We start from the raw sequence: 26,057 nt of genomic DNA on the forward strand, positions 1-26,057 counted from the left end.
CTCAGGCTGTCAGAGCCACAGTTTCTGATTCTGTTGCTCTGGTCTGTTCGGCTTGTTTTCATGAACAGAAAGGCTACAGCTAACGCCTCACTGCGGGGGTCCGACAGCAAAAGGTGAGAAACACATAAAGCTGAGGAGACTAGTGATGACAGTGGCTGTGATGCAGTGGCAATAAGGCATATTTACAAGTAGTATCTGTATTACTGAGTTTATGTGTGTGGACGATGAGCAGGCTCGCTCGGTTAGCTGACCTGCTGCGCTGGCTCAGTGCTAGCTGGATGTTTTGGTAATCTCTGCGTCGAAATAAAATCACTTACCAAACGCTGCAGTAACTGACCTTGCTAAACGCGTGAATACCGTCTTCACGTCTTTTTATCATTCAACAGCAGACAAATATTTTTAGCGTTTTAATCGCAGGGAAATATCGCAGATGCGCTGTGTGTTTAATAATAAAACTAACGTAGGTTGCTAGTTAGCTAGCATTGTATAACGCCTGTCACTGTCAGGCCTGAAACGCGAAACATTAGCGTGCTAGCTAGCTAGAGGTAAACAAACAAATATGAGGGGCGGAAACTCACACCTGAATGAAGCTCATATCATTCTTAATAAAGTCATACGATACATAGCTAGAATAGTGCTGTTAAAATAGCAATTTTGAAAGAAGCTTGTCGTTCCTAGCCAGAGGCCTGTAGTCATCGAAGTGCTAACCTGGAAAGGCTAGAGAGGCCACCATGGTTTATGTTTGGGCTTGATGACCGAATGCATTTGATACCCCAAAAAAAAACCTGTTTTGTGTCTTCAAAAATGTGTAATTCATTTTTGAGGGCTTCATCCTTTATAGAAAGGGCTTCGGTCTCCCCCCCCCACAAAAGCTCAAGAAGTGCATCAAGCATGTTGATGCATTTTCCATTGCCGTTTTGGTACAGTGATTTATTTCAGGTCAGTTGTCATTTTCTCGCTTGTTGTTTTGTGACATAGGCAAGATGATTGTTCACAGTATGTTCACAAATATTAAGACTCCACTTTTGTTTTTGTGAATATGTGAATTTGGCTACATTAAAGTCAACATGAAATCAAAATTGATCTTTTTTCACTTTTTCACTGGTTATGTTAAACACGCTCCATCAAACCATTACATTTAAAACACAAGATTCTTGTTTCCCCCATGATCTTTGATTCTAGTGTAGTGACTTTTGCCCACCTTCTGAGTTTTGATGACCTCACCACTTCCCCCTTCTTCCACCCCCCATCACTGGGTGAAATGCTCAGCTAGCTCAGAAACCATGTCACGGTACAGAAGGAAAATGTCTTTTAATTTCCAGTTCAAAATGACTTTAAGGTGCACGCACTGCTGACTCGGGCCTTCAGTTGCATGCACGCTAAGATCATCATGCCCAATGCTTAACGTCGGCTAGAAGCTGTAGAGCAGTGGAACTGCATTCTCTGGTGTGTTGGAGTGCCGTCCAGTGCCTTTTGGATGAATTGGAGTAGATTTTGTGATCCAGCATTAGTATGTGACTTTATTAATTTTTTTGTGGCTGAATGCAAGAAAATCCTCACACATCTAGAGCAGTGGTTCCCAGCCCTGGTCATGGAGTACCCCTACTGGGCACATTTTTTGTTTCTCCTTTCTCCCAATATACTTGATCAGATGAATGTGGATCTAATGTTGGATCATCAGTCCTGATTATGCTTGGGTCATGTTTGTGCTTTGACAAGCATTATTCCTGTTTGTAATAATTGCTTATCAGTATCGTCTGGATACTTGTTCTTTTTGTTTATGTGTGCATAATTGGCATGTGAAATATAGATTTCAAGGTCCTCTTAGAGTACTGCGCTTGAGCCCTGTCACTCAGACCTCTTCCCACTGGTGTGTTTCTAAAGGAGAGTCTGTTCTTAATGCACTTTCAGTAAAAGAACGTTTCCCTTTCACCTTGTCTTTTTTTTTTTTACTGTCACTCTTTATCCACCCACACACAGTAGTACTGAAAGGCATCAGCCTGACCTAGTTAAGGAAATTCTTACCAGTGCAGAGTGTCGCTCTGCATCTACTAAACTGCTTAAAATTTTACCTATGTAAAATGTGATGCCTGTGAAGACTTTCAGTACCGTTATTTTGTTTCTCCAGTTTCATTTAAGGCTGTCTTTGGATTATATTTTTTACATTTTTACAATAATTTATTATTCCAGATTAGTAATGTATAGGTACTTACAAACTTGGTCATTTTTAAGAGAGAGAGAGAAAAACAACAGATATTATTGTTTTTGGCGTTTCTAAATACCTTAGAACAAAGTAAATATTCTAGGAGCAGAATTTGACCAGCAAATCAACTCTCTTGTCAAAAGTAGTTTTTGTCAACTCCGTACAGTTTCAAAAATAAAACCATTTCTTTCATTTCGGGACTGGGAAAAAGTCATTTGTGCCTTCATTTTTTCACGTCTAGATTATTGCAGTTGCCTGTATGTAGGACTTCGTCTTTGGTTTGCCTCCAGCTAGTACCGAATGCAGATAATAGACTAGACTAAATAGACTAGATAATAGAGTGAGAATAGTTTTTTGTTCTTTGTTCTTTTATTTGTTTTTAAAGCTCTTAATGGGCTAGCCCCTTCCTACACTGCAGACTTGCTCCACTCTTGCTCTGCTCCTAGGTTTCTGAGATCTTCACATCAGTTACTTCGGGCTGTTCCACAGTCTCAGTAGAACCTTAAGGGTTACTGCTCTTTTGTAATCACTGCTTTGAAGCTGTGGGACTAAATCCCTATCACCTAAATATTAAAAATCCCTCATCTGTTACCATTTTCAAGACTTAAAACTTGTGTTTTAATTTAATTTAATTTTTTCATTATCATTTCCTTTTATTATTATTATAAATTATTATTTTTCTTTCTAATTAACTTTGTGGGTCCCAGATGGTTTCTGATTGTGGTTACCCTCTAATTTTAGATTTAGATATTTTATATTATTCTCTTTATGTACAACAATTTGGTCAACTATTGTTGTTTTAAATGTGCTTTATGAATAAAATATACTGACATATATCAGTGTATGTATGTATAAACAGCATGCATGGTGTATATAAAATCGCTCCCCCCTGACACTCTTTAACAAAGACCCCTTGCTACTTTTCTCTTGTGTTGTATTCCAGGGACTGAATGCTCAAACTTGCCCGTGGTTGATTCTTTACATTGTGATTACTTTGTAATCAACAAAAGAAGACTACACAGTCAGCCAAAGAAGTTCTGCAACACTGTGCAAAAGTCAGAGACTTTTTTAATTTCCATTCAAAATGGCTGTTAAAATACAAGTTATTTCTAAGAGATATTTCTGAAGAGATCAGATATAATTCACTTGCATTAGGAAGAGAAAGGCAAAGGAAAAAACAAAAAAACAACAACAAAAAAAAACAGGAGTTTCTAAAAGTGGCATAAATGCAAAATCTGGTAGACCAACAAAACTGTGACCCTCAGATAAACAGTATATACAGCTTTCATCTTTGAGAGATACAAGAAAATCTGCTTTAGTTCTGAAAAAATCCACAGGTTTTTCTGTCCATCCTTCCACTGTGAGAGGACAACTCTACTCTGTGGATGTGTAGCTACCATGAAACCATTAGTGAGAAAAGGAAATTATAGAAACAGACAAAAATGGAAAAAAAAAACAAAGAAGCTGCTGGTGCTCTCAGAACAATGGACTGACCACCCCAGACTCCAGACCTCAACATCACTGAATGTGTTTGGGTTTGGTGAGAAGCAGAAAATGTGATCAGCTTCTAAGGCTGAACTTTGGAGCTGTCTACCGAAAAATAATGGAAGCTATGACTGGACACACTAAATACTCAAAAATGGTATTATATTTAGTAGTGACAATTTCCATGTAATTTTCTGCTAAATATAAGTTTTCTGCTTTTTTTCATAAAAAGTTAATTTGTGCTTAATGGCTGTTTGAACTAGAAATGAAATAATTTAAGGGGGTGGTCTCTGAATTTTGCACAGTACTGTATGCAGTACAAAAACATCTGGTCACTTGCAACAACAGCAGGACCCTTCTTGGTGCTAATGAAACATTTTTAAAGGTACTTTTCAAAACTAACAGGTTCTCCATAATGGAGATTATACACAGTAATAAAAATAATACGTGTAATAATAATAATAAGAAGAAGAAGAAGAAGATGCATAATAATTATATGCATACTAATGATAATAATAATGATGATGATGATGATGATTAATACCAAATGCAATAGAAAATGCAATAACAGGCTATTGTAAACTTGTGGAAGTATTATTAGAATGGCAGATTATCTGATCTGCTAAGAACCATTTAAGCATTGAAAAGGCTCTTTATGTGTCATGATTTTACATATAACCATTCTACCTGTCTTTACTAAAGAACCCTTGAGGAACCCTTTTTTTAATAGGCACACATTTGTTTTAAGTGATGACATTGAGCCATTTAGATACCAAAAGACATCTCTTTACATCTTTTCTAAGAGTTTTACAAAGTTTTGCTGTTTGGCTTTTACTAGATTTTTTTTCTTTAGGCTAGTACCAATTAAGTTTTTTCTATTTTTGGAACAAACGCATTGTCAACGTCTTGCTTACTATTTATTTTGGAACTATTCCAGGTCTTTTAATATGTACATCCTGTACTGTTATAACCTAAATGTGATCATGGATCATGAAACTTAAGATATGTAGCCCTCTGACTTGACCTGCATTTTTTGTTTCATACTGTTGGTTTCAGCTTAGGTTTCAGACATCAGCTATGTCAGCTCTTTTTCTAGCTCATCTTATGTTGCATAGGCTTACTCTTGTGCAATACATAGATAAGATCTTGCATCAGGCAGCTGCACAACAATGTTTTAGGCTATGTGAGAATGTGATAAGCTCTGTTTGGGCCAGCACACTACTACTACAGATTTACCTTACAGACCTTGGCTTATAAATATTTTAGTACCTTTACAGTCATATTCTATGTAATGGTTCTCATTTATTAACCCTCTCATTTCAGCTAGTCTTAGGCTTGAGCCAGTTTACATAATATCTCAATAACTCAATATTATGCTGTTATGTGCATCTTTATTTCAGTTTTGATATGAAATTGAGGAGGTAAAAACCTCTAGTTGGACTGGGAATCTTTAGAAATTAACTATTAATTTTATTTTTTGCAATTTGAGGTATGCCTATGACAGAAGTGTGTGTAATGGCTCTGTAGTGGTCAGCAATATATGCATTCAGCATATATTGTGGTAAGTTACGTCTGATTTGAAAAATTGTCATGCTGAAAAAATAGGCTACTGCCCAAACTGATATTTTGTTGCGTATCTTAAAAAAATAGTACAGTGCTATTTTACATGTTCGAGGTCTATTTAGACCCTTTTACTCATGTTCAGTGATGTGTTATTGTATCCCTTTTTGACACCATCCGTATGGGCCTGTTTACACCTTGCATTAACATGCGTTTTGGTGATTGGATCTTGTTCTGATTTCACTTGATGGTCTAAAAAGCCAGGAGTAAACACATCCAGGAAGCGTTGTGAGCGGATTATGATCAGATTACTCCACTCAGAGGTGATCAGAGACAGATCTTCATCACATTTAACCCAAGTGTAAATGGAATGCATTTTCACTATCTTTATACTGGGAATGTAGCTATTTTCGTGAAATATGTAAATGGAATCCAGCCATAGTTTATCCAGATACAATCTGGACGCACAACACATGTTAACGCAAGTTGTAAACAGGCTCTGTCAGTTATTCCTCCTTTCTTTTCTTCAAGGTGAGGCTAGCCTCCCAGCCCTGCCCTTCATTACCATGGATGCCTGTGCCAGGATCAAAGGTGTTCCACTCAAGAACCGTGCCACCATCAGAAAGGAGGTAGCCTAATTATTAAACCAACATCTTGTTAAGTCCACACATGTTAATACTTGGCATGAATGAATCTTTAAAGAACTCTATAAGAAACTTCGGTAGCTCTTTACAGATTGATAATAAGTTGGTAATAATATGATAATATTATGGTAAATTGTTCTAACCTAAAAATGACAGGCTAATTTCCTAGTTGTTATTAAACTTATAGAAAATGTTAGGTTAATAATTAAAGTGGTAACTAGTTGGTAATAAAATCAACAAATAATGGTAACAGCCTGTAAATAAAATGTTAATATTCCAGCTGACACACAATAATTGATTAGTAGTTATTTCCAAAAAACAATCAAACTCACTAAACAGTGAATAAGTCATTGCAATTTTTTCTTCCTTTAATTTAATTTCATATTTTTTAGTGTCCAGCTCTTACGGTATAATATCTGCCCACTCTACATGTCATACTAATACAAGTATTCATCATCATCATCATCGTTAACCGCTTAGTCCAGATAGGGTCGCGGTAGCAGTTGGGAGAGCAGAGAATCCCAGACGACCCTGTCCCCCGCAACTTCCTCCAGCTCATTCCCAGGGACCCCAAGCCGCTCCCAGGCCAAGTTGGAGATATAATCCCTCCAGCGGGTCCTAGGACGACCCCGGGGTCTTGTTCCGGTAGGCTGTGCCTGATACACCCCCACCGGGAGGCGTCCAGGGGGCATCCGGATCAGATGCCCGAACCACCTCAGCTGGCTCCTCTCAATGCGGAGGAGTAGCGGCTCTACTCCGAGCTCCTCCCAGATGGCCGAGCTCCTCACCCTATCAAATAGAGTGTGGCCCGCCACCCTGCGAAGAAAGCTCGTTTCCGCCGCTTGTATTCGCAATCTCATTCTTTCGGTCATTACCCACAGCTCACGACCATAGGTGAGGGTCAGGATGTAGACCGATCGGTAAACAGAGAGCTTTGCCTTATGGCTCAGCTCCCCCTTCACCAGTATAGTCCGGTACAGTGACCGCATTACTGCTGCCACCTGTCCCAGCCTGTGGTCAATCTCACGATCCCTCTTCCCATCACTCGTGAACAAGACCCCGAGATACTTAAACTCCTCCACCCGGGGCAAGTCCTTTCCCCTTACCTGGAGTGGGCATGCCATCCTTTTCCGGGCTAAGACCATGGACCGCATACCAACCGCTTCACGCTGCAAACCGCTCCAGTGCGCGCTGGAGGCATCCATGTGATCCAGCCAAAAGAACAACATCGTCTGCAAATAGCAGAGACGCCACCCTCCGGCCTCCACACATAATGCCCTCCTGACCGCGGTTACGCCTTGACACTCTGTCCATGAATATCACAAACAGGAGTGCAGACAGGGCACAACCCTGGTCCAACGCTAACTATGAAAGAGTCTGACTTAATGCAGAGTATACAAACACAGCTCTCACTCCGGGTGTACAGAGATTGAATGGCCCGGAGTAGTAACCCCGGCATACTCCTGGAGGACTTCCCACAAGATATCTCGGGGAACAAGGTCGTAAGCCTTCTCCAAATCCACAAAACACATGTAGACCAGGTTGACAAACTCCCATGCCCCTCAACAATCCGTGAGAGGGTGAAAAGCTGGTCCATTGTTCCACGGCCAGGACGGAATCCGCATTGTTCCTCCTCAATCTGAGGTTCAACTATCAGTCAAAGTCTCCTTTCCAGCACCTTGGCATAGACTTTCCCAGGGAGGCTGAGCAGTGTTCCCGAGGTCCATGCAATATTGCAGAGGCCTGTCAGCCACGACAGCCCCACAATATTCAGAGCCTCAAGCATCTCTGGACGAATCTCATCCACCCTCAGTGCCTTGCCACTGAAGAGCTTGCCAACTACCTCAGTGACCACCAGGGAAATGGAGCTTGGCACGCCAGAAGCCTCTGGCCCTGACTCCCGTGAGGGAGGCATGTCTCCAGGATTAAGGAGTTCTTCAAAGTGCTCTTTCCACCGACCGACAATATCCTCATTTGAAATCATAGTTTTTCCACCCCTGCCGAATACAGCTTGGGCGCAGCCACCCCGACTGCTCCTGAGTTGCCGGACAGTTGACCAGAACCTCCTTGAGGCCGACCGAAAGTCTTTTTCCATGGCTTCACCAAACTCCTCCCACTCCCTGGATTTTGCTTCTGCCACCGTTGCAGCTGCCACCTTTTTTGCCTGTCGGTACCTATCTGCTGAGTCGGGATTCCTTCGGGCCATCCAGTCCCTAAAGGTCTCTTTCTTCAGCTTGACGGCCTCCCTCACCACCGGTGTCCACTAGGGGGTTCTTGGGTTACCGCCCTGACAGGCACCAACAAGCTTTTGGCCACAGCTATGCCTGGCAGCTTCCACATTGGAGGTTTTGAACCGGGTCCATTCAGACTCTATGTCCCCTACCTCCTTCGTGACATGAGAAAAGCTCTCCCGGAGGTGGGAGTTAAAATCATTCTTAACAGGGCCCTCCGACAGTCGTTCCCAGCGCACCCTCACTATTCGCTTGGGCCTACTGGGTCTGACCCTCAGTCTTCCTTGCCATCTGATCCAACTCACCACCAGATGGTGATCAGTTGACAGCTCAGCACCTCTCTTCACCCGAGTGTCCAGAACATATGGTCCCAAGTCAGATGAAACGACAACAAAGTCGATCATTGACCTTTGACCCAAGGAGCTCTGGTACCATGTACACTTATGAGCATCCTTGTGTTCGAACTTGGTGTTCGTTACGGACAATCCATGCCTGGCACAGAAGTCCAATAAGAATTCACCATTCGGGTTTAGATCGGGCAGGCCATTCTTCCCAATCACGCCTCTCCAGGTCTCCCAGTTGTTGCCAACATGAGTATTGAAGTCTCCCAGTAAGACTATGGAGTCCCAAACCCCGCCCACTCGCTCCAAGAAGGCCGAATACTCCGACCTGTTGTTTGGTGCATAAGCACACACAACAGTCAGAGTTTTCCCCTCTGCGATTTTAATTCGCGTTGAGGCGACCCTCTCGTCCACCGGGACAAACTCCAACTGCACTGCCGCCAGCCGGGGACTCGTGAATATCCCCACACCCGCCCGGCGCCTCTCACCTTGTGCAACCCCTGAGTAGGAGAGGGACCAACCCCTATCCAGGAGTTAGGTTCCAGAGCCGACACTGGGTGGAGGTGAGCCCAACTATATCTAGTTGGTACCTCTCAACCTCCCGCACAAGCTCCGGCTCCTTCCCCTCCAGTGAGGTTACATTCCACGTACCAAGAGCCAGTTTCTGCCACAGGGGCCTAGGCCACCAAGGGCCCCCTGCAATCTCCCACTGCCTATGTGGCACTGCACCGCTCCCCCATGCTGGACCTTGTGGGTGGTGGGCCCACATGGTCCCTCCATGTTGCCTCTTCGGGCTGAGCCCGGCCAGGTTACATGGGCTGCCCGGCCACCAGGCGCTCGCCGAGGGATGCTACCCCCAGGCCTGGCTCCAGGGGTAGATCCCGGTGACCCTCTCCCGGGCAGGGTACACGATCTTCTGTGTCCGTTTTTCATGGAGGGTTTTTGGATAATAAATTTAATACAAGTCTTGTAGAGTTTTATTATATTAGCGTTATTACCCCAAAAACATTGAAGTAGTTCTGCTGAACTGAAGTGGTATCAGTCATATCCTAATTCACTTGTTTATGCTTTGTTTCTTCCTTGTTATGTCTAAATGGTCAGGTGCGATAAAATGTACAGACACAGTTTTTCCAGTGAAATTAAATGGTATTAGAGCTGTAAAATGCAAAATTGCTTCTTTCCATCTTGTTTCTTAGTTACTGCAGCTCACAACAGGTGATAACATCAGTTCTTCAGAATAATGTGGGTAACTGCACTGGGGTGGGTAATTTTGACTATGTTACTGAATTAGAATCACCAATGGTTTTTCTTACTTATACCACCTACAGATAGTGCAGTTGAGATTACATAGAATCTGGTCTGGAAGATATATCAGATGTTCCCATAGTGTAACCTGTTAACAAAATGCTGGTACTCTATTATAAATGAATGAATGATCTGTCAAAAGACTTGGAAAACCGCACCACGTATAACTATATAAAACATGTTTTTTTGTTTATCTTAACTTACTGTTTATGAACAACTAGAAAATTAGCAGGCAATTTTTAGATTTGTACAGCCTATTAGCCTTATTTTAACTTTTTTGTTACTGACTTGTTTCCACTACAATTACTAACTTATTATTTGTTAACAACTAGAGAATTAGTGTGTAATTTTCAAGTACAACATGTTACCATAACATTACCATATAATTACCCAATTATTCCCGATCTGTAAAGTGCTACCAAAACTTCTAAGTATCATTTATTAGAGAAAACCCGAAAGGCTGTTCATTTAACAAAACTGGAATAAAAACGTTTCTAGCTCATGACATATGAATGTTTTCCAGAGTATTTACTTCATGTTTATTAAAGCTAGAATACAGTTTAACGTTGTTGTTGATTTAACTCTTACAGTGTTATTTTTTTGTCTACCTGCATTTAAAAGTATACTCCAGCATTTTTATGCTTGAAATATGTGCTTCTGGAGTTAGATATGGTACAAACGTTATCACATACACTTCAAAACATTGTCTTGTACAACCAGAAGCATAAAAAGTCCAATGTTCCAAATTTCCTTGCGTTATTTATGAAAAAATAAGGTTTCTGAAACAAATTTGATTCAATTCAGAACAACCAAAAAAATCAAAAAACTGAAAAAATAGGAACAACATAAGGATATTCCTTTAAACTAACACCCTTTCTGTTTTTCCTGCTTTGTACTCTACGTTGCCAGTATAGTTGTGTTACTTAAAGAACTCTCATTTGGTCTTGCATTTGTATCGCTAGACTGTCCGTGAGAACTCAGCTCTGTCCTTAAGGAGCCTTTTGAAGAACCGTAAGGAGCTAAGCAATGTCGTGCCAGAGCTGCATACTAGAGAATCGCAGTATCTGCCAGAGGTGAGGATCATACATGCAAACACAAGGCTGAATAGTTAATTATGCCACAGATGTGACTAAAGCATATCACAGATACAGATGCAAAAGGAGCAATTTTTTTTATAATAAATATTCTTTTTAAAAAATGAAAAAACAAATAATTTCATCTAGCAATAATCTTGATCATTCACATCTTCAAAACTGAAGTGGCAGAAAGGTTTTACCTTCCCCACCTTTATGAAATCTGCTCCAGAAATGTTGAAAACTAGACCATATAACTTAAATGATTATGCTTAAAAAAATTCATGACATTGTTCTTTCTTTTAGATCCATTTTGTATGCTTGCCTAGTCATGCTGAGGGTGAGGATTTCACACTACAGGCAAGTATTGTTTTTTTAATTCCTCAAATGTTATATAATGTTAGAGCATTAGACTAATATTTACCTTTAAGTAATGACTTGCATGCAGTGGATACGTTTTGAAATTAATACCAGGTTTTAAATGGTCTTCTTGGATTTAAACTTGTTACTTAAGTAGTAACTGAAGTCACTTCATTGTAACGCTTACAGGCTCTGACCTCTCTTTCCGCTGAATTGATGGAGTTGCTGAGATCACTGCATGTACACACTCTAAAGGATGAAGAAGTGCTGTTCCTCAAAGACCCCAAACGACCTTTTGAAAGAAAAGATGGCGTTTCACAGGTACAGCATTTAGCATACATGCCTGCATATAGGTGAGCATTTGATGGTGGAAAAGTATGTTTTTTGTGGTTTTCTAGCTGTGTGGTACATTTTCATGTGTGACAGCAGATCTACTTTTTGTGGCAAAACACGTATGGCATTTAGTTGTTGATTTAAATGTTCATACTGAACACCTGATCAAATAGATTTTAAGCATAAGAAAAACTGTGTATGCTGTGAATGCTTTTTTTTACGTCATGGGAACACTATCATGAGAAATGCAAAAGCCCATATTTGTTCTAAAGATAGGGCCGATCCAAACACAACAGTTTTCAGTCTATTTCAGAATTATGTTGTTCCTGCTGACTAATGCAGGATTACTATTTACTTTCTGAAACCACTACTGGGTACATGTGTGACATATTTAGGAGGTATAGTGGTCTACTAAACACCTTTTTCTTTCTCTAAATGCAGGCTGGATTATCCAGAGCCATGTGTATATTAAGGCAGGGGGGCTTTCCACAAATCAATACTATCCTGGGTCTACTAACACGGTATACAGCAGGAATCAGATATGCTATGGAGTTACAGTCACTGCAGAGGGGCGTATCAGAGGCTTGTCAAGCCGAGGATGATGACACTAACCAGTCTGTTTCATCTATTGAGGAGGACTTTGTTACAGCTTTTGAACACCTTGAGGAAGAGGAGACAGGTGATTACCAACCACTCATGATATTGTCTTGCGTTTGTTAAAGGGGCTGTAATTTTCTTAATTTGTTTATGTGTTTAGCTATAAGCCACTGCATGAATTTACTTGTAACAGGTAAAGTCCAGTGTTGGTTGTTTCAGATGAGAGATTCTTGCACTTTTGTGTCTCTTCTTTTGGATTTGAATTGGGTGGGACTGTGCTGGAAGAAGCTGACCCCAAGTTCTTTCTTGAACCAATCAGAACGAGAATGCCACAGATATTATATAGTGTTTGCTATATAACAAACATCATGGATAATGGCCATGGAGCATCAAAAAATGTATCATTGAGTTTTCAAACAGCATTACAAAATGGCTGAAACATTTTGTAGTGCACTATTAGGGTTCATCTACAAGCTGTAGTTCTGCTTGACAGACTTCCAGTGAGCAGGCAAGCTATCTAGCACTTTTGAGCAACGTAGCAAAAACTCCCCTTAACTGTCAGAAAATCACATGGTAACTTATGTCTTACACTTCATTAAGTGACATGGCATTTCACTTCCCATAAGCAAAAACTATGCTTTGTAAAGCAGACATGCTTTATGTATGATTCTGCTGGGCTACTTTATGTATGATTCTGCTACTTAAAAAAGGCAAACCATCTGCTACTGTGAGACCACTGTGCAGTCTTAAATGCCCACACCATTCTGATCAAGCAGAAAAGCTGAATTTTTAGTTTAGCTTTTAACTTCACTTGAAATAATGTTTAGATTTTTTTTTTTTCATTGAGACAGTTTTAATATTTGCAATTAAGTTGACAGCCCCTTTAACATGCAAAACATAAAATATTGGTCTCAAGATACAATGTTCAATATTGTGTCTTTAGGAAAATACGTTTAGATTTTTTTTTTTTTTTTTACATTTTTGAGTAATTTCAATGTTTATGTATTCGAATGTTAGAAATAAATTAGAATAAAATAAATGTAACTTCATGTTTGATTTAACAGTTCCTTAAATTTAGTTGTCTAATTCTGATAGATCTTTATCATTTTGCAGCTTTCTATAATAAGCGGAACCAGAGGGATGTGGCCTCCCAGACTCTTCCTCCTCATTTCAAAGATTTATCTGGCTCCCGGATCATCATTAGTTCCATTTCCAAGAAGTCTTTGAATAAAGAAAAGTCAGCTGCAGCTGTGTCAGGAACAATACAGAAGGCACCACGTTCATGGTCTGGAGGTACAGAGGGCCCGTGGAGTCTTTCAACGCCAAGCAGCCCACCAAAAGGATGCATTACCTCCACATCTCTCACAGAATCTGATGAGTCAGACTGCTCTAGTCCAAGCCCTATAATTTTTTTGGATGAAATTGGTTATCAGAAGAGTCTAAAGGCAAAGCTTGACATTCCCAAGATCCCTGTTCTTAAAGAGGGAGTCGAAGACTCTGACTCAGAAGTTAGTGAGTTTTTTGATAGTTTTGATCAGTTTGATGATCTGGATCAGCATTTCGAGTCCTGCGTGCAGATGCCAAAGGAACAGGCCCTCTTTTCCCAGAAAAAGAAGCAGTCTGACAGCTCTGTTAGTAAATATGCTTCAAAGGGTGGCTCAACAACAGTAATGAATCCTCACAAGTTTGACCACAGGACACTCCCTGCCAATGTCAAGAAACCCACTCCACTTAAACCAGGATCACCATACAGTATACAGTCAGATACCCCAGATTCTCCACGGCCAACGAGGACCTCCTGTGAGGAGAGTGGGGGACTTTTCAGTCCGGTTCGCTCATCGGCTTTCAGTCCTCTGGGAGAAGGAGGAGCCTTGGAGTGTTTTTGGAAAGTAGATGGTGATGGTTCTGAATTGCGCAAACCACAGGACCTTTGTTCCTTATATAAAACGTATTCAGATTTTGCAAACAATCTCTCAAAGGAAATCCTTGGAACTGTTTGTGGGTACTCCTCTCCCATTGACATTAATATTAATAAGAACTTGAGCTGTGTGTGTCATAAAGAATTCAAAAACACTAATGGACATCTTATGAAGCTGTCAGATATTCAGGAGACAGTCACCATTGCCAGAACACAGTCGCAGTCTCTGAAGGATGGGATTCAGAAGTTTGCCACAGACTTGGTTGAAATGAGCATTGGGAGTGCCTTAAGAGATTTACAGAAAGGAGTGTCCTCCTGCACTACAACACTTTGCCATTTAGCTGCAAGGCTGACCTCTTCAGTGTTCCAGATGGCCTTCCAAGAGATAGGAATGCGCCATGCTTATGTGTTAAAAGAGCGTGCCATAAACGGATTAGCCAGCTTCCTTGTTGGAGAAGCAGTCTCGGGTGCTCTAAAAGAGTTTCTCTTTGTAAAAAAGCAGATATTTAATAACACTGTCACCAGATTTGCAAGTGATCTTGCTGAGGAACTAATATTTGAGAGCATTATGGAGGTTTGTCAGTTTTCACATCCTTCTACACCTCTTACCCCAAGAGACTGGTCTTTTGAGCAAGAAGAGGAAGTGGTTTGTTCTTATGCTTCAGACCTTTCAGAGTCAGTTCTCCAAGAGGCTTTCATAGAACTTTCTCAAGCTGATGTGACTTTCACAACACAGGCAGCCATAAGCGTGTCACTGGACAATATCTGCTATGTCAGTGCTGAAGACACATCCCAGACAATGAAAATTTGCAATGCCCGATCCAGTTATCAGGAACCACGGTCACATGCGCAGGCTGGGATCCAAGAAGAAGATGGCTGCACTGTAAAGAAAGCTTTGTACTGTGTATCTGGAATGGCCAGTTGTGTTCCAGTCCCTGCAGCTGGCAAGGCTATATCCTACCTGCAGAACCCAGAGGAAACTTGTCATTATAAGTCCAGCATTAGTCACACATGCCAGACCAGCCCCAAAAGAAGCATTTGTTCTCAAGGAAGAGCAGTGACCTCCACCTCAGATACTGCAACACCATCTGAATCAGTGCCAGGCATTTCCAAAATTCGTAATGCCTGTGGTAATTTTGGAAACGCTGGAGCTGCTTCTGGGAAATCTGCAACTGGAAAAAGTTTTCACAACTTTTCAGGTGCTATGGTGGACACAATAGTGGGTGAAGCATTTGACATCATGACCACAAGCAAAGTGAAGAAAAAAGTGGAAGATTGTGCCGATTTCTTGAGTAAAACTATAGGGTGTCGAATGGCCACTTCAGGTAGTGGTGTAGCCACAAAGTCACAGGATGTGGCATGTCAGAGTTCAGCACCTTATGACTTATGTTTCTCTCAGAATATTGTATCTTTTGTTCCTAAAGGAGGTGTGGCAGATTCATCATCCTTTTGTCCCACTCAGCCTCACTTGAGTTTTGGATCAAAGAACACAGATAAAGCAGGTTGTGAGTCTGTCTCAAGATGCATACGTCCAGCCAGCAAATCCAGCCCAGAGGTCCACCCCGCCATGATAAAGGATACTTTGGAAGTGCCAAGTTTTGAAGTCAGCGTTCGTGGGAGCAGAAAAGTTGCCACAGAGGAGATATTCAGTAGCAACTCTGGAGCAAAACCCAGTGGAACCCCAGGCACACCACCATCAACTCCACAGCAGCCATCTGACATCTCTAGTGAGAAACAGATTAAACAGTTCTCGAAGAAACTCAAAGGCAAGCTTGCAAAGGAATTCTCCCCTGCAACACCCCCACCCACCCCACATTACCAGCCCACTCCAGGTCTCAAAGATGAGGGCTCTGATTCAGACAAAGCAGAATTCATGCTGAAGCTCATGAGGTCCCTTTCTGAGGAAGTTGTCAACAATGAAGATGAAGATGATGACCAGGAAGATGGCCTTAACTCTGGAGACCATTATGCAGAACTAACTCCCAGTGTGGGAAACAGGACAATTGAAAGAGGAGCTCTACGTTATGCAGAGCGTTTGGCATGCCATATTGTATCCATGGCAACTGAGATGGACACTATAAGCTTTGGTGATGGTGTAAGAAAGCAAGGGGATGATGAAGGCAAAGGCGGTGTTGCTTTGCACAGTGCACAATTCTCGGAACAGACATTGAACTCCTTGTGGACTTATGCTGGTGAAATCGCTGGGGAAGTCATCAGTGACGTAAAGAGGATGATGAGTTCCAGCCATTGCCGCCACAAAGCAGCCAAAAGAGGATCTAGTAAGGCAGATAACCGCTTGGGTGGTGACCAGAAAGACTGTCGCTTGACCAACATGACTGTTCAGTGGTCAAATGATTTCCTTGCACCAGTCCTCAATCATCAGAGAAGCACTTCGAGTGGAATGTCATCCGAGTACCCAAGCTTTGAAAGTGTTACAGATGAGTATGCAGGGTACGTTATCAAGGTGCTTAGGAAAGAAGGGGGAAGTCGAGAACTTATCTTGGATCAGTATGCCAGTCAATTGGCTTATAGGTCGATCAAATCAGGTCTGGCTCATGCTGCTCGTAAAATAAAACAGAGATCACCTTTGAGGCTTCACTCAACTCGACGTTTACACCATGATGGCAGACATAATGTCTGTAGAATCCCACCATCTGAATCGTCCTCTTCTATTCTTACCCAAGGAAAAGAAAGCTCATCGAGTGAATCCATGTTATGTGCTTGTCAGGATGGGGAAAACATGAATAGGAATGAATACATGGAACTTGTGAACTTTGCAGAGTCGCTGGCATACAATATTACATGTGATGTCACAAGAAAGCTAAGAATGTCATCAGCTAGGCTTCCTAAATCTCTTACTGACTCATGTCTCTACAGAAAGTCAAATGTTGAAGACATGGCAGAAAATGTAATCAAAACTACGTTTTCATGTTCGCTTTTACCATACACAGAGAAAAACCGACAGTACCACAGCACCGGCAGCTTAGATGATGGAAATTACAACAGTGGTGTTATGCAAGTAATCGAGCATTACGCTAAAAAGATTGTTGATGACACTTTGGAGGTGACTCTAGGACATACAGGCCATCAAACGGCAGACGAGAGGAGGACATTGGAATTAAATTCTTTTACAGAGAAGTTGACAGAGGCATACAAGGCTTGCCGATACTGTCAAGTAAGAGACTGCCTGTTTTGCAGCAGAGATGGACGTCTTAAATACCAGGGATTGCAAAGGAGGATGCGACAAGACTCTGATGGTATGGCTGGTCTTGAAATTCCCAAAATTCACATAGATTTGGATAAGAGAGCAGTTTTTGCTGAAGAAATGGTGTCTGCCGCAATAGAGAAAGCCAAGAAAGAACTGAGCAGCACTAGCTTAAATGCAGACAGTGGGATTGGTCATGACGGTGCAAGCTTCGCAGAAAGTCTTACCACAGAGATTATGACGTCCGCATTATCCAACGTCTGCCAAACCATCAATCTGAGGTGAAAAAAAAAAAAAATCCCATTTTCACTGAAAATTAACAAAATTTATATTGTGTTACATGTCATGTTTTTATTATTCTGTCCTATGATATTTGAATAGTTCAAACTTTGTTAATTATATATGCCTTTTTGTTATGAATATCTGTTGTTCATGTTCCAGTGCCCCTGGGAGAGAGAGTGTCAATGTCACAGAGTCAACGGTCAGTCAGCAGCTCAATCTGAGTGTGGGAGATGACAGTCTTGGCAGCTGGTCTAATTTGAGCTTTGAAGAAGACCATCCAGATGAAAGTAGTAGCTTCCACCACCTAAGTGACAGGTAAAATGATATGTAGATTTTTTTATATATATATATATATATATATATATATATATATATATATATATATATATATATATATATATATATATATATATATATGAATATATATGAATGTTGTGAGTAGAGTTTACAGCGTAATAAAAAGACAAGGTCGAGAAGCTGAAACAGTTTTGTGCTTAACCTGGACGTCAGAATTCATTGATCAGGGAACTGCAGATGAGGTTAGAGTATGTTGTTGTTGCCATATGTTATTGCAGCCCAGAACATTTTGTTGATGTTACGTTAATGAGTGAGATATTTTGTCTGAGCTGAACATGAATCCAGTCATAGTAACCTAGACTACAACTTTTGGCCTTTATATAACCTCTGTTTTTTTTTTTTTAATCTATGATTCATTTTTACCAAGGAGTGATTTTCCCTTTGTATAAATAATATACTCATTCTTTGAAGACTGTTTGCTCCTGCTACATTTAGAGAATTTCTCTGTAGGGCAAGAAAGGCATAGGGATGGACTCAGTTGAGTCACATTTATTATGTTGTATTTATTATCTTATTTTCAAGGTTGAGTGTTTTTAAATGAAGTTCTTGGCACAGGCAGTTATCTCTATGGAAGCACACCATGAGTAGTTATTTTGGACAGTGAAAGCCCTGTGAAGGTATCAAAATATTTTTGAAAGGTGTGGTTGTAAGCAGAAGTCATTCAGCTCGGGGCAGTGTTTCCAGAGAAACTAATTCTGGATGGTGGATCAAACCTACTCCAGAAACCCATCTGTCTGCTCTTCCATTTGCTCTTCTTGTTGTGTAACTGGTATTATGATTTAAATGAAAATTCCACTGATTTTCAAAATTTCTGCATAATCCAGTTGTTGAAGTATAAACAAAGCCGTTCAGAGTGGTTTGATGTGAAAGACTCCATTCTAGAAAAATTTACCAACTCTGATTTCTTTACAGTGGTGGTCATAGGAACCAGGGGTTGCAATGTCTATTTTATTTATTATCCAAAACGTCCAGTGAACCTACAAGTTATATATGTAATGCTGATAAGGGTCAAATAGTGGTAAATTAAAAAAATAAGTCTCTTTGGGAACTATTTTGCCTCACAATTCCTTGCATGTGCCTCACCACCATAAATATAATACATTTTAGGCCAAAATCCTCGACATTATGGTAAAAGAATGTCTGAGACATCAGACATTGTATTCATAACCTTTTAATAAAAATAACCTTTTGTGAGGAAGCTTTTAGAGACATGACGTTTGGTTCCTATCACCACCACTGTTGCCAATTTCAACTTCGCAAGATTCACTAGAATGGAGCATTTCACAAAAAAACACCCTGAATGACTTGTTTACATCTTAACTATTTAATTACAGAGATCAAAAAAAAAAAATGACAGCAGAGTAGTGCTTTATATTGTATCTAATACAACATACAGGTGGGTATAGTAAACACGTAGTGACATAGAATTGTAGTATGTGTGCTTGCCCAGTGCTGAGTGCTCCTTTTCTCCTCTCCCCCAGCAGTAATGGGAACAGCAGTAGCTGGAGCAGTCTGGGGTTAGAGGGTGAAGTTTATGAAGAGCATTTGTCCTTCTCCCCATCAGACAGGTTGGTCCAGAGCAGGATGCTGGGTACAGTCAGCGTGGCCTTTCTCTAATTACTGCATGATGTCAGAGCTTTGATGAAAATGTGTCTGTGTGACTGCAGCAGCTTTTAGAGACAAACCCAGGAGCACAACAGTTCTTTGTTGCTCTTCATTCTGTGGTTTGAGCAAAAGGAATTAGTAAATTATATTGTGTGTGTTTGTGTCTCTCTGTGTGTCTGTGTGCGTGTAGATACAGTGGTGGGTGTAGGAAGGGTTAGGGAGTTCATTCCGTCTGCCTTTTCATTCATTTAAATATATTTTTTGGGGGGAGGGAAGTCTTGACTCTGGCAAAGGAGCAGTCAGATTTGCTAGATGCTGCATGGCTGAGTGACGGTAGAGATGGTCTGGCCTCTACTTTTCATAAGGATACTGTTCCACTGAGAAAATTACTCATTAAAATGGCAACAAAGATCTCTATACAATACTTCATTTCATTGAACAAGAAATTGATATCTGTAAGCAGCACAATGTTTCCATTTAATGAACTTAAGTATAATTGAAACTGTTGCCCTTGGGCTGTGGCAACATTCTCTGAATTTAAAACCAAAAGAGTAGAAAGAAAAAAAGTATTGTTTACCCACTGCCACATTGCTGTGTGAAAGGATCTAACATCGAACAATAAGAAGGGATTACTTAATATATCTCTTCACTGGTATGGTGCTTAGCTTGTAGATCAGCACTGGCTGTAACTGTGGAACGACTCAGTATGAAAATGGGCTTGCTGGAAACTGATTTTTCTCTTTCTCGCTTGGTTTTGATTGCATGTGGTCCTTTTGCATGTTCTTTCAAGTCTCTTCTAGCTCTGTCCTTAATGGTGCCTTTCTGTTCTGTTCTCTCACACCTGTCATATTTCTCTTCCTGTAGTGACTACACAGAGGAGAAGGAGACAGAGACCAAGAACGACTTGGGTGGTAATGGATTAATTCTTTTCTTATAAGTCCGGTGTCTTTATTGGTAAAGGTAAATGGTAATGTGCTGCGTTTTTCACTTGCGGACATTTTTGACCCAGCCACTTTTTCATAATGGTTATGCTTGGCAGCAGGAGTGTTTCACTGCTTTGTTAAAACTCCATTGCTGTTTTTTCATATCCCTCTCCCCTGACTGTCAAGCTCTGTGGGTCTGCAGGTGATTCAGACTGAGCCATCTGGCCCTGTTTTCTGAGCGACTGTGGGAAGTGGGTTTATGCAATGGGCTTGCTGAAATAAGAGTTATCTGCAGTGATTACACTGTGTTTACACTGTTTTCACTACCTCAGTAACTGTTTTACTACCTCAGTAACTGCGGTGTATGTGTATGTTATCTGACGTAACTTACAGATCACACCATGTTAAATATGTCTGCACCTTATTCCACTACCTCATGTCCAGAAATCTGTGCTGTGTCTGTGCTACACTGTCCGGTCTGTTTACTGTGTCTAAAGTCTGTTTAATTTATCATATTTATTGTATTGTTTCTAGCTTAATTTTTGTTTGCACACTGTCTGCACGTTCACACTTTGTAATTTTGTACTTCTGTACTTTTGTACTTTTTGTTCCTTGTTGCACCTTGTTCCTGGAGGAATGTAATTTTGCTCCACTGTGTACTTGTACATAGATGGAATGACAATAAAAGCCTCTTGACTTGACTTGATTATGATGATGGTAGGTTTGTGTTTATGTATGTGTGTGTCTGTGGGAATAACAGGCCTTTGTGTGTTTCCTCTGACAGGGACAGTGCGAGTGGAGAGGGGGCATGCTCAAGGGGACAGGGCTCTGTTGGTGGTCAGTACAGATGTTTGGGGGCAGGCCCCAGATGCACAGCTGCGGGCAGTGCTGCAGTGGATGGCAGCTTCCATCGTTGAGCTGCCAGTCATTCAGTTTAGGCAGCAATCGGAACGAGAGCTGCAGCAGGTTAGAATTTCCAGGGGAATTTATATATACACACGCACACACACACAGTTAGCCAACATAGAGGGGGAAAACATACTGTTGAGCAAATAAAATCAGCAAAATTATTTTCACACCTCATTTCACACCTACGCTTTCATACACCGATATGAAGCCTGAACATGCTATAGTCAAATTTTTGTGGTCAGAAGTTGGTCTCTTAACCCACTTTCACCAAAGCAAATGAAAAATAGGACACAGAATGATTGAGCTAGAGTTTCTCACCAACTCTGGAAAAAAGCTCTGTTGGGTATGTTTAGTAATCATTAGTAATAAACCAATACTTTGTTTTAGTTGGATAATTTGAGTAGTGTGAATGTAAATGTCATACATGTAAGTAATGCTAATAGGAATTTTAAATTGAGTTCAGTAGTAAAGTCAGTTTCATTCATTTTGTGCATTTTTAAAATAGTCATTTAAATATATGAAAGCTTCTATGAGCCTACTGCAGCTGATAGTCTCTGATTTTCTGAATTTGTAGCTAGTAGCCTCCGTTAAAGCAGTATTCTGGCCTGAAACTAGCATTTAATGCAATTGTCCTGTAATATTCTGTAGCATTGCATCGCACAGCCTCATCGGTTTAATAGAATTTATGATTCATGATTTTTGTATTATTTTTTTGTTTTGTCCATTAGTGTTTTGTCACTACAATACCCAGCATGCTTTGCGCAAACATTATACAAAAGGGTGTTTTCCTAGTCTTTAAACGAGAAAATCATACTCTAGAGCCTACTGTAGCACCACTGTAGGTTAAAGGAGTCATATTTCCAACAGCTACAGTTTATCCAAATGTTGAACTGTTCATTTAAATATCTTACAAACAAGATTGCTTTGTTCCTGTTTGTCCTGCTGTAGTTTCTGGCTGTAGTACAGAGGCTAAGAGAGAGAGAGTGGAGAGTCGGAGAGCTCCTGCAGGCCCTTCTCAGATACTACGAGGAGTACCCGACCGAGGAAGAGCATGGGGCTGTGGACGCCAGGCATGTCCACAGGTCCCTCTTCCAGTGGCTTCTAGAACATGCATAGACCACAGTCACCTGCTGCTTACATTAGCGATCGACACACCTTTCGTCAGCGTTAACAGCACTGTTTTAAAGGTGAAGATTCCTATCACTTCACAGTGATGTGCATTGTACCTGCCAAATGTAGAGGCCTAGCCAGTTGAATGTGTCTGTGTGTATTGTGGATTGCTAGTGCACCCATCACCACTCTGGGGGCACCACAGGACAGGCTGATGTAATCGCTGGGAGACCTGTGTGTGTGTTATGTGTGTCACATGCTGTGACTGAAGGTATTTTTGTTTTTCACTTGTCACTTTTCTTTGTGTTGTTTTTTTTGTTTGTTTTGACATTAGACTGCATATCACACTCTTAATATGCTATCAATTGCACCTTCCTCAGTGTTTCGCTTTCCTGCCCTAACCAAGTGTTACAGTGAGACAAAGGGCTTTGTGGTTGAGTTGCTACGTGTAAGTGAATCCGTACAGCTGCAAGGAAGAGGTCACCTCCATACCTTTCCTCTGTGGGGATGTTTCCACATGTCAAAGGGACCAGCCAAACAAACCACTTCTGCTCCTATATCTATGTTCCTGGTCACTGTAGACAAATCCGCAGACTGACAGCCAAATTAACTCAGAAACACTATAGTGGTTGGCAGTTATAGGCCAATTATTCAATTATAGTAGTTACTCCCTTTGGCACATTTTTGCCCACACACCTTCAGTACCAATATTTGTGGTTTCAAAATACCTTTCCAATGACATGCCTCATGGTAAATATTTTGACAGGTCAAAAATAGTTGCTGTTGAAAGAATCCATCCATAGATCATTTATAACTATTTTCATCCCTTCCCTTTTTTTGGTTCTTTATTTTAGGATGGCACTTAGTATATGTTGAGGATAATGCAGCATATATGTAAATATATTTTTGTATGACTGTAAAGGTAAAACAGTTGTTTACACCCAGATGGTCCGCATCCTCTGAAGGATTCTCCATAACAATTACAATGTATTTGTTTGAGTGCACTCGGAAAATGTTTGATATACTGTTGCCAAAAAAATAATTGAGAAAATGTTATTTTTAAAAATATGGCCATGTCAAGTAAACATTTAACGTTTTAAATAGTGGATAAATGACAAGCTGCTAAACAGGTAAAATGGCTATGTTGAATGAAGGGGACCTACAGATGGTGGTCAGAGGGCAGAGTTTGAACTTTAACCAGTAAAGAATTTATTTTTATTTTATCGTTTTTGTCCATTAGTTGTTACTGTGATGCACAGATGGTGAGACATAAAAACTATGTTGTGTACTACTAAGATTTGAACTCGATGGCATCTTGGTTACGCTCTGTTTTACAGAAATAAAAACTCAAATGCCAGGGTTGTAAAAAGATTTATGTATACATATACATCCAGATGTAAATGAAATTCTACATAGCTCCATTTTAAAACTACAACTGAACCACAGGTGACAGTGCCTGCACTACTCAGCTGATAATCACACTCCAGTAGTAATCTGGCAACCAAAATCTTTCAAATACTACCCCACGCCTTCATTGCCTGCACTTTAATGTGCACTGCCCATGAAGGACGCACTTTACTGTGGAATGGCAAAGCAGAGCCTTCCCACGTTTCCATCAGAACCTCAAAATAGTATATTTGAAACTTAATGCCCAGATCTTGGTAAAAAAATAAAAAACACCAAAGTTTGTGTTAAGTAGAGTTTTAATATGCCTGCCCTGTGCGGAAATGTCAGGCTTCTAGGGACCAGTCATTCAGTAAAAATACAGTTTTGCTACACAAGTTAAATGAGTTGATGTGTGTATTTTCTGCAACTTTGATTCAGTTCAAAATCGTACAGTATGTTTAGGTTGACCAAATCAAAGTAGACAGTATGGAAATGATCTGGGCAGTAGAGAGCGCATCGTTTCACATATGCACTGTAATACGCATGCTATGCTATCTGTTCATGCTTACATGTATTACTATTTCAGTGTGGATCTTCTGTTCATGGCATCATATGTTCAGTGCTGATTATTTCTCATGTGCATGCCCTAAAGCCCAGTCATACAGCACAGTGGCTGCTCATGCTAGCTGTATGTGAAACGCTACAGTGGAACACTGCAAGTATATTTCTGTTTTCATGCTGCCAAATCTACTTTCGACTGACACTAATTGTGAAGGAAATGAGGAGAGCACTATTTTGTTTACATGAAATCTGTAAAAGAATCTGCCATAAACTTTGTACAGTCCCTTGATGCTGACCGTAGTAGGTATTATCTAAATCTGAACGTGGGAGAGAAAGAAAGGAGAGAGAGAGAGAGAGAGAGAGAGAGAGAATCTTGGTCAACCGCCATGAAAACATAAGCGAACGAATGAATTGAAGGTGTACAGTATTTGCAATTCTGCACACTAACTTTCAGTGCTGCCCCTTTCACAGTGGGATTGTACATGCATTTGTGCTCTTGCTGTAAGTGTAAACAGACATAGATGTGCTACCCTTGTGTACTGACTTTATTTTATGTACATTCCTATATTTCATGAATGATCTAAATGCTCTTTGTGTTATTTAAAGCTGAATGTGTACCGCAGAGTTGACTTCATAGTTGGAAGATAAATATTTTGTTACTTGTGCAGTATCATTTCCATCTCATAGTGTAGTGGACAGATAACACACACTTACTTCTCTGTTTTTCCTGCATATTTGTATAATCTTGAAAGATATTTAATAATTTATGTCAGTATAACTTATAATGGTGATTACACTATTTGTCCCCTAGTGAAGTTGCTGAATAGTTTACACATTTAAAGGCTGAAGAGCACTACAAATGTTATTGTTAAAGCTGTGGTTAAGAATAAAGCTTTTTCATGTGAGCTGTGAAGCTGTTTTCTTATTTCGTTAAGCAAACAATATCAGTATCCTTCTACCATGTTTATACTATGTTGCTCTCTTCAAGGGCCCATATAATGGGAAACTTGGAATTCGGACTTTTCTTCACTTTTTTTGTAATAAGTGTACCCTTCACTCCTCTAGTCCATACATTTTAAATTGTTTTTGGTATCACAAAAACAAAAACATTTACATGAATCTACCTATTCAACCTAGAGCAGTTCAGCCCACTCACATTGCTTTTAGCTGCCCTGTGTTGAGGCACAATACAGGGCAGCTAATCAGAACGCAGATCATTTACATATACACCAGTCTTAAAGGAACAGTAACAAAAACAGTCTATTCTAAGTGATAAACAAAGGTTGGAAAATGACTGTGTGTGACATTTACTGTATTGTTAGAGATGTGATACTGATAATTTCAGGTTCAACGTGATTATAAGGGATCAATAGTATCTGAATCATCAGTTTCAGCAGATAATTGCTTTAAAAAAAGCATTGACATCAGTCAAATACTTAGATTTGAACTTTATTTCAAACTGATATTTGATGACATAATTTTAGTACTCCGGAGGAGCAGAATGTTTAAGCAATGCTGGTCTGCTGCACTCAAATGTCTACATTTTATTCATTTAGTTATACTTCTCTGTAATGGTTATTCAGGTAACTGTAGTCCATATTTCTAGATTTTATAAATGATTATGTATCGGCATTGGTATCAATATTGGCACGTATGTACAGGAAATCGG

General features: G+C 40.3%; 1 protein-coding gene across 3 annotated transcripts; it reads left to right on the forward strand.

Moving 5' to 3' along the window:
* The first annotated feature begins 4 nt into the window (after positions 1 to 4).
* On the forward strand, positions 5 to 25,301 carry akap11 (A kinase (PRKA) anchor protein 11). 3 transcript variants are annotated; one of them, XM_036565345.1, is made up of 12 exons: positions 5 to 113; positions 5,780 to 5,877; positions 10,732 to 10,842; positions 11,149 to 11,202; positions 11,392 to 11,523; positions 11,977 to 12,214; positions 13,246 to 17,536; positions 17,697 to 17,852; positions 19,376 to 19,462; positions 20,364 to 20,410; positions 21,207 to 21,388; positions 22,280 to 25,301. In XM_036565345.1, exons 2-12 carry the CDS (start codon positions 5,815 to 5,817, stop codon positions 22,445 to 22,447), a joined length of 5,529 nt encoding a protein of 1,842 aa, XP_036421238.1. In that variant the 5' UTR covers positions 5 to 113; positions 5,780 to 5,814; the 3' UTR covers positions 22,448 to 25,301. The 3 variants fall into 3 exon arrangements, with proteins under 3 accessions (XP_036421238.1, XP_036421255.1, XP_036421247.1); XM_036565362.1 differs by having other exon boundaries at positions 19,379 to 19,462; XM_036565354.1 differs by lacking the exon at positions 5 to 113 and adding an exon at positions 3,958 to 4,073.
* Positions 25,302 to 26,057: the final 756 nt, after the last annotated feature.

The sequence above is a fragment of the Colossoma macropomum genome, unplaced genomic scaffold, assembly GCF_904425465.1.
Source record: "Colossoma macropomum unplaced genomic scaffold, Colossoma_macropomum, whole genome shotgun sequence".
Lineage (NCBI taxonomy): Eukaryota > Metazoa > Chordata > Actinopteri > Characiformes > Serrasalmidae > Colossoma > Colossoma macropomum.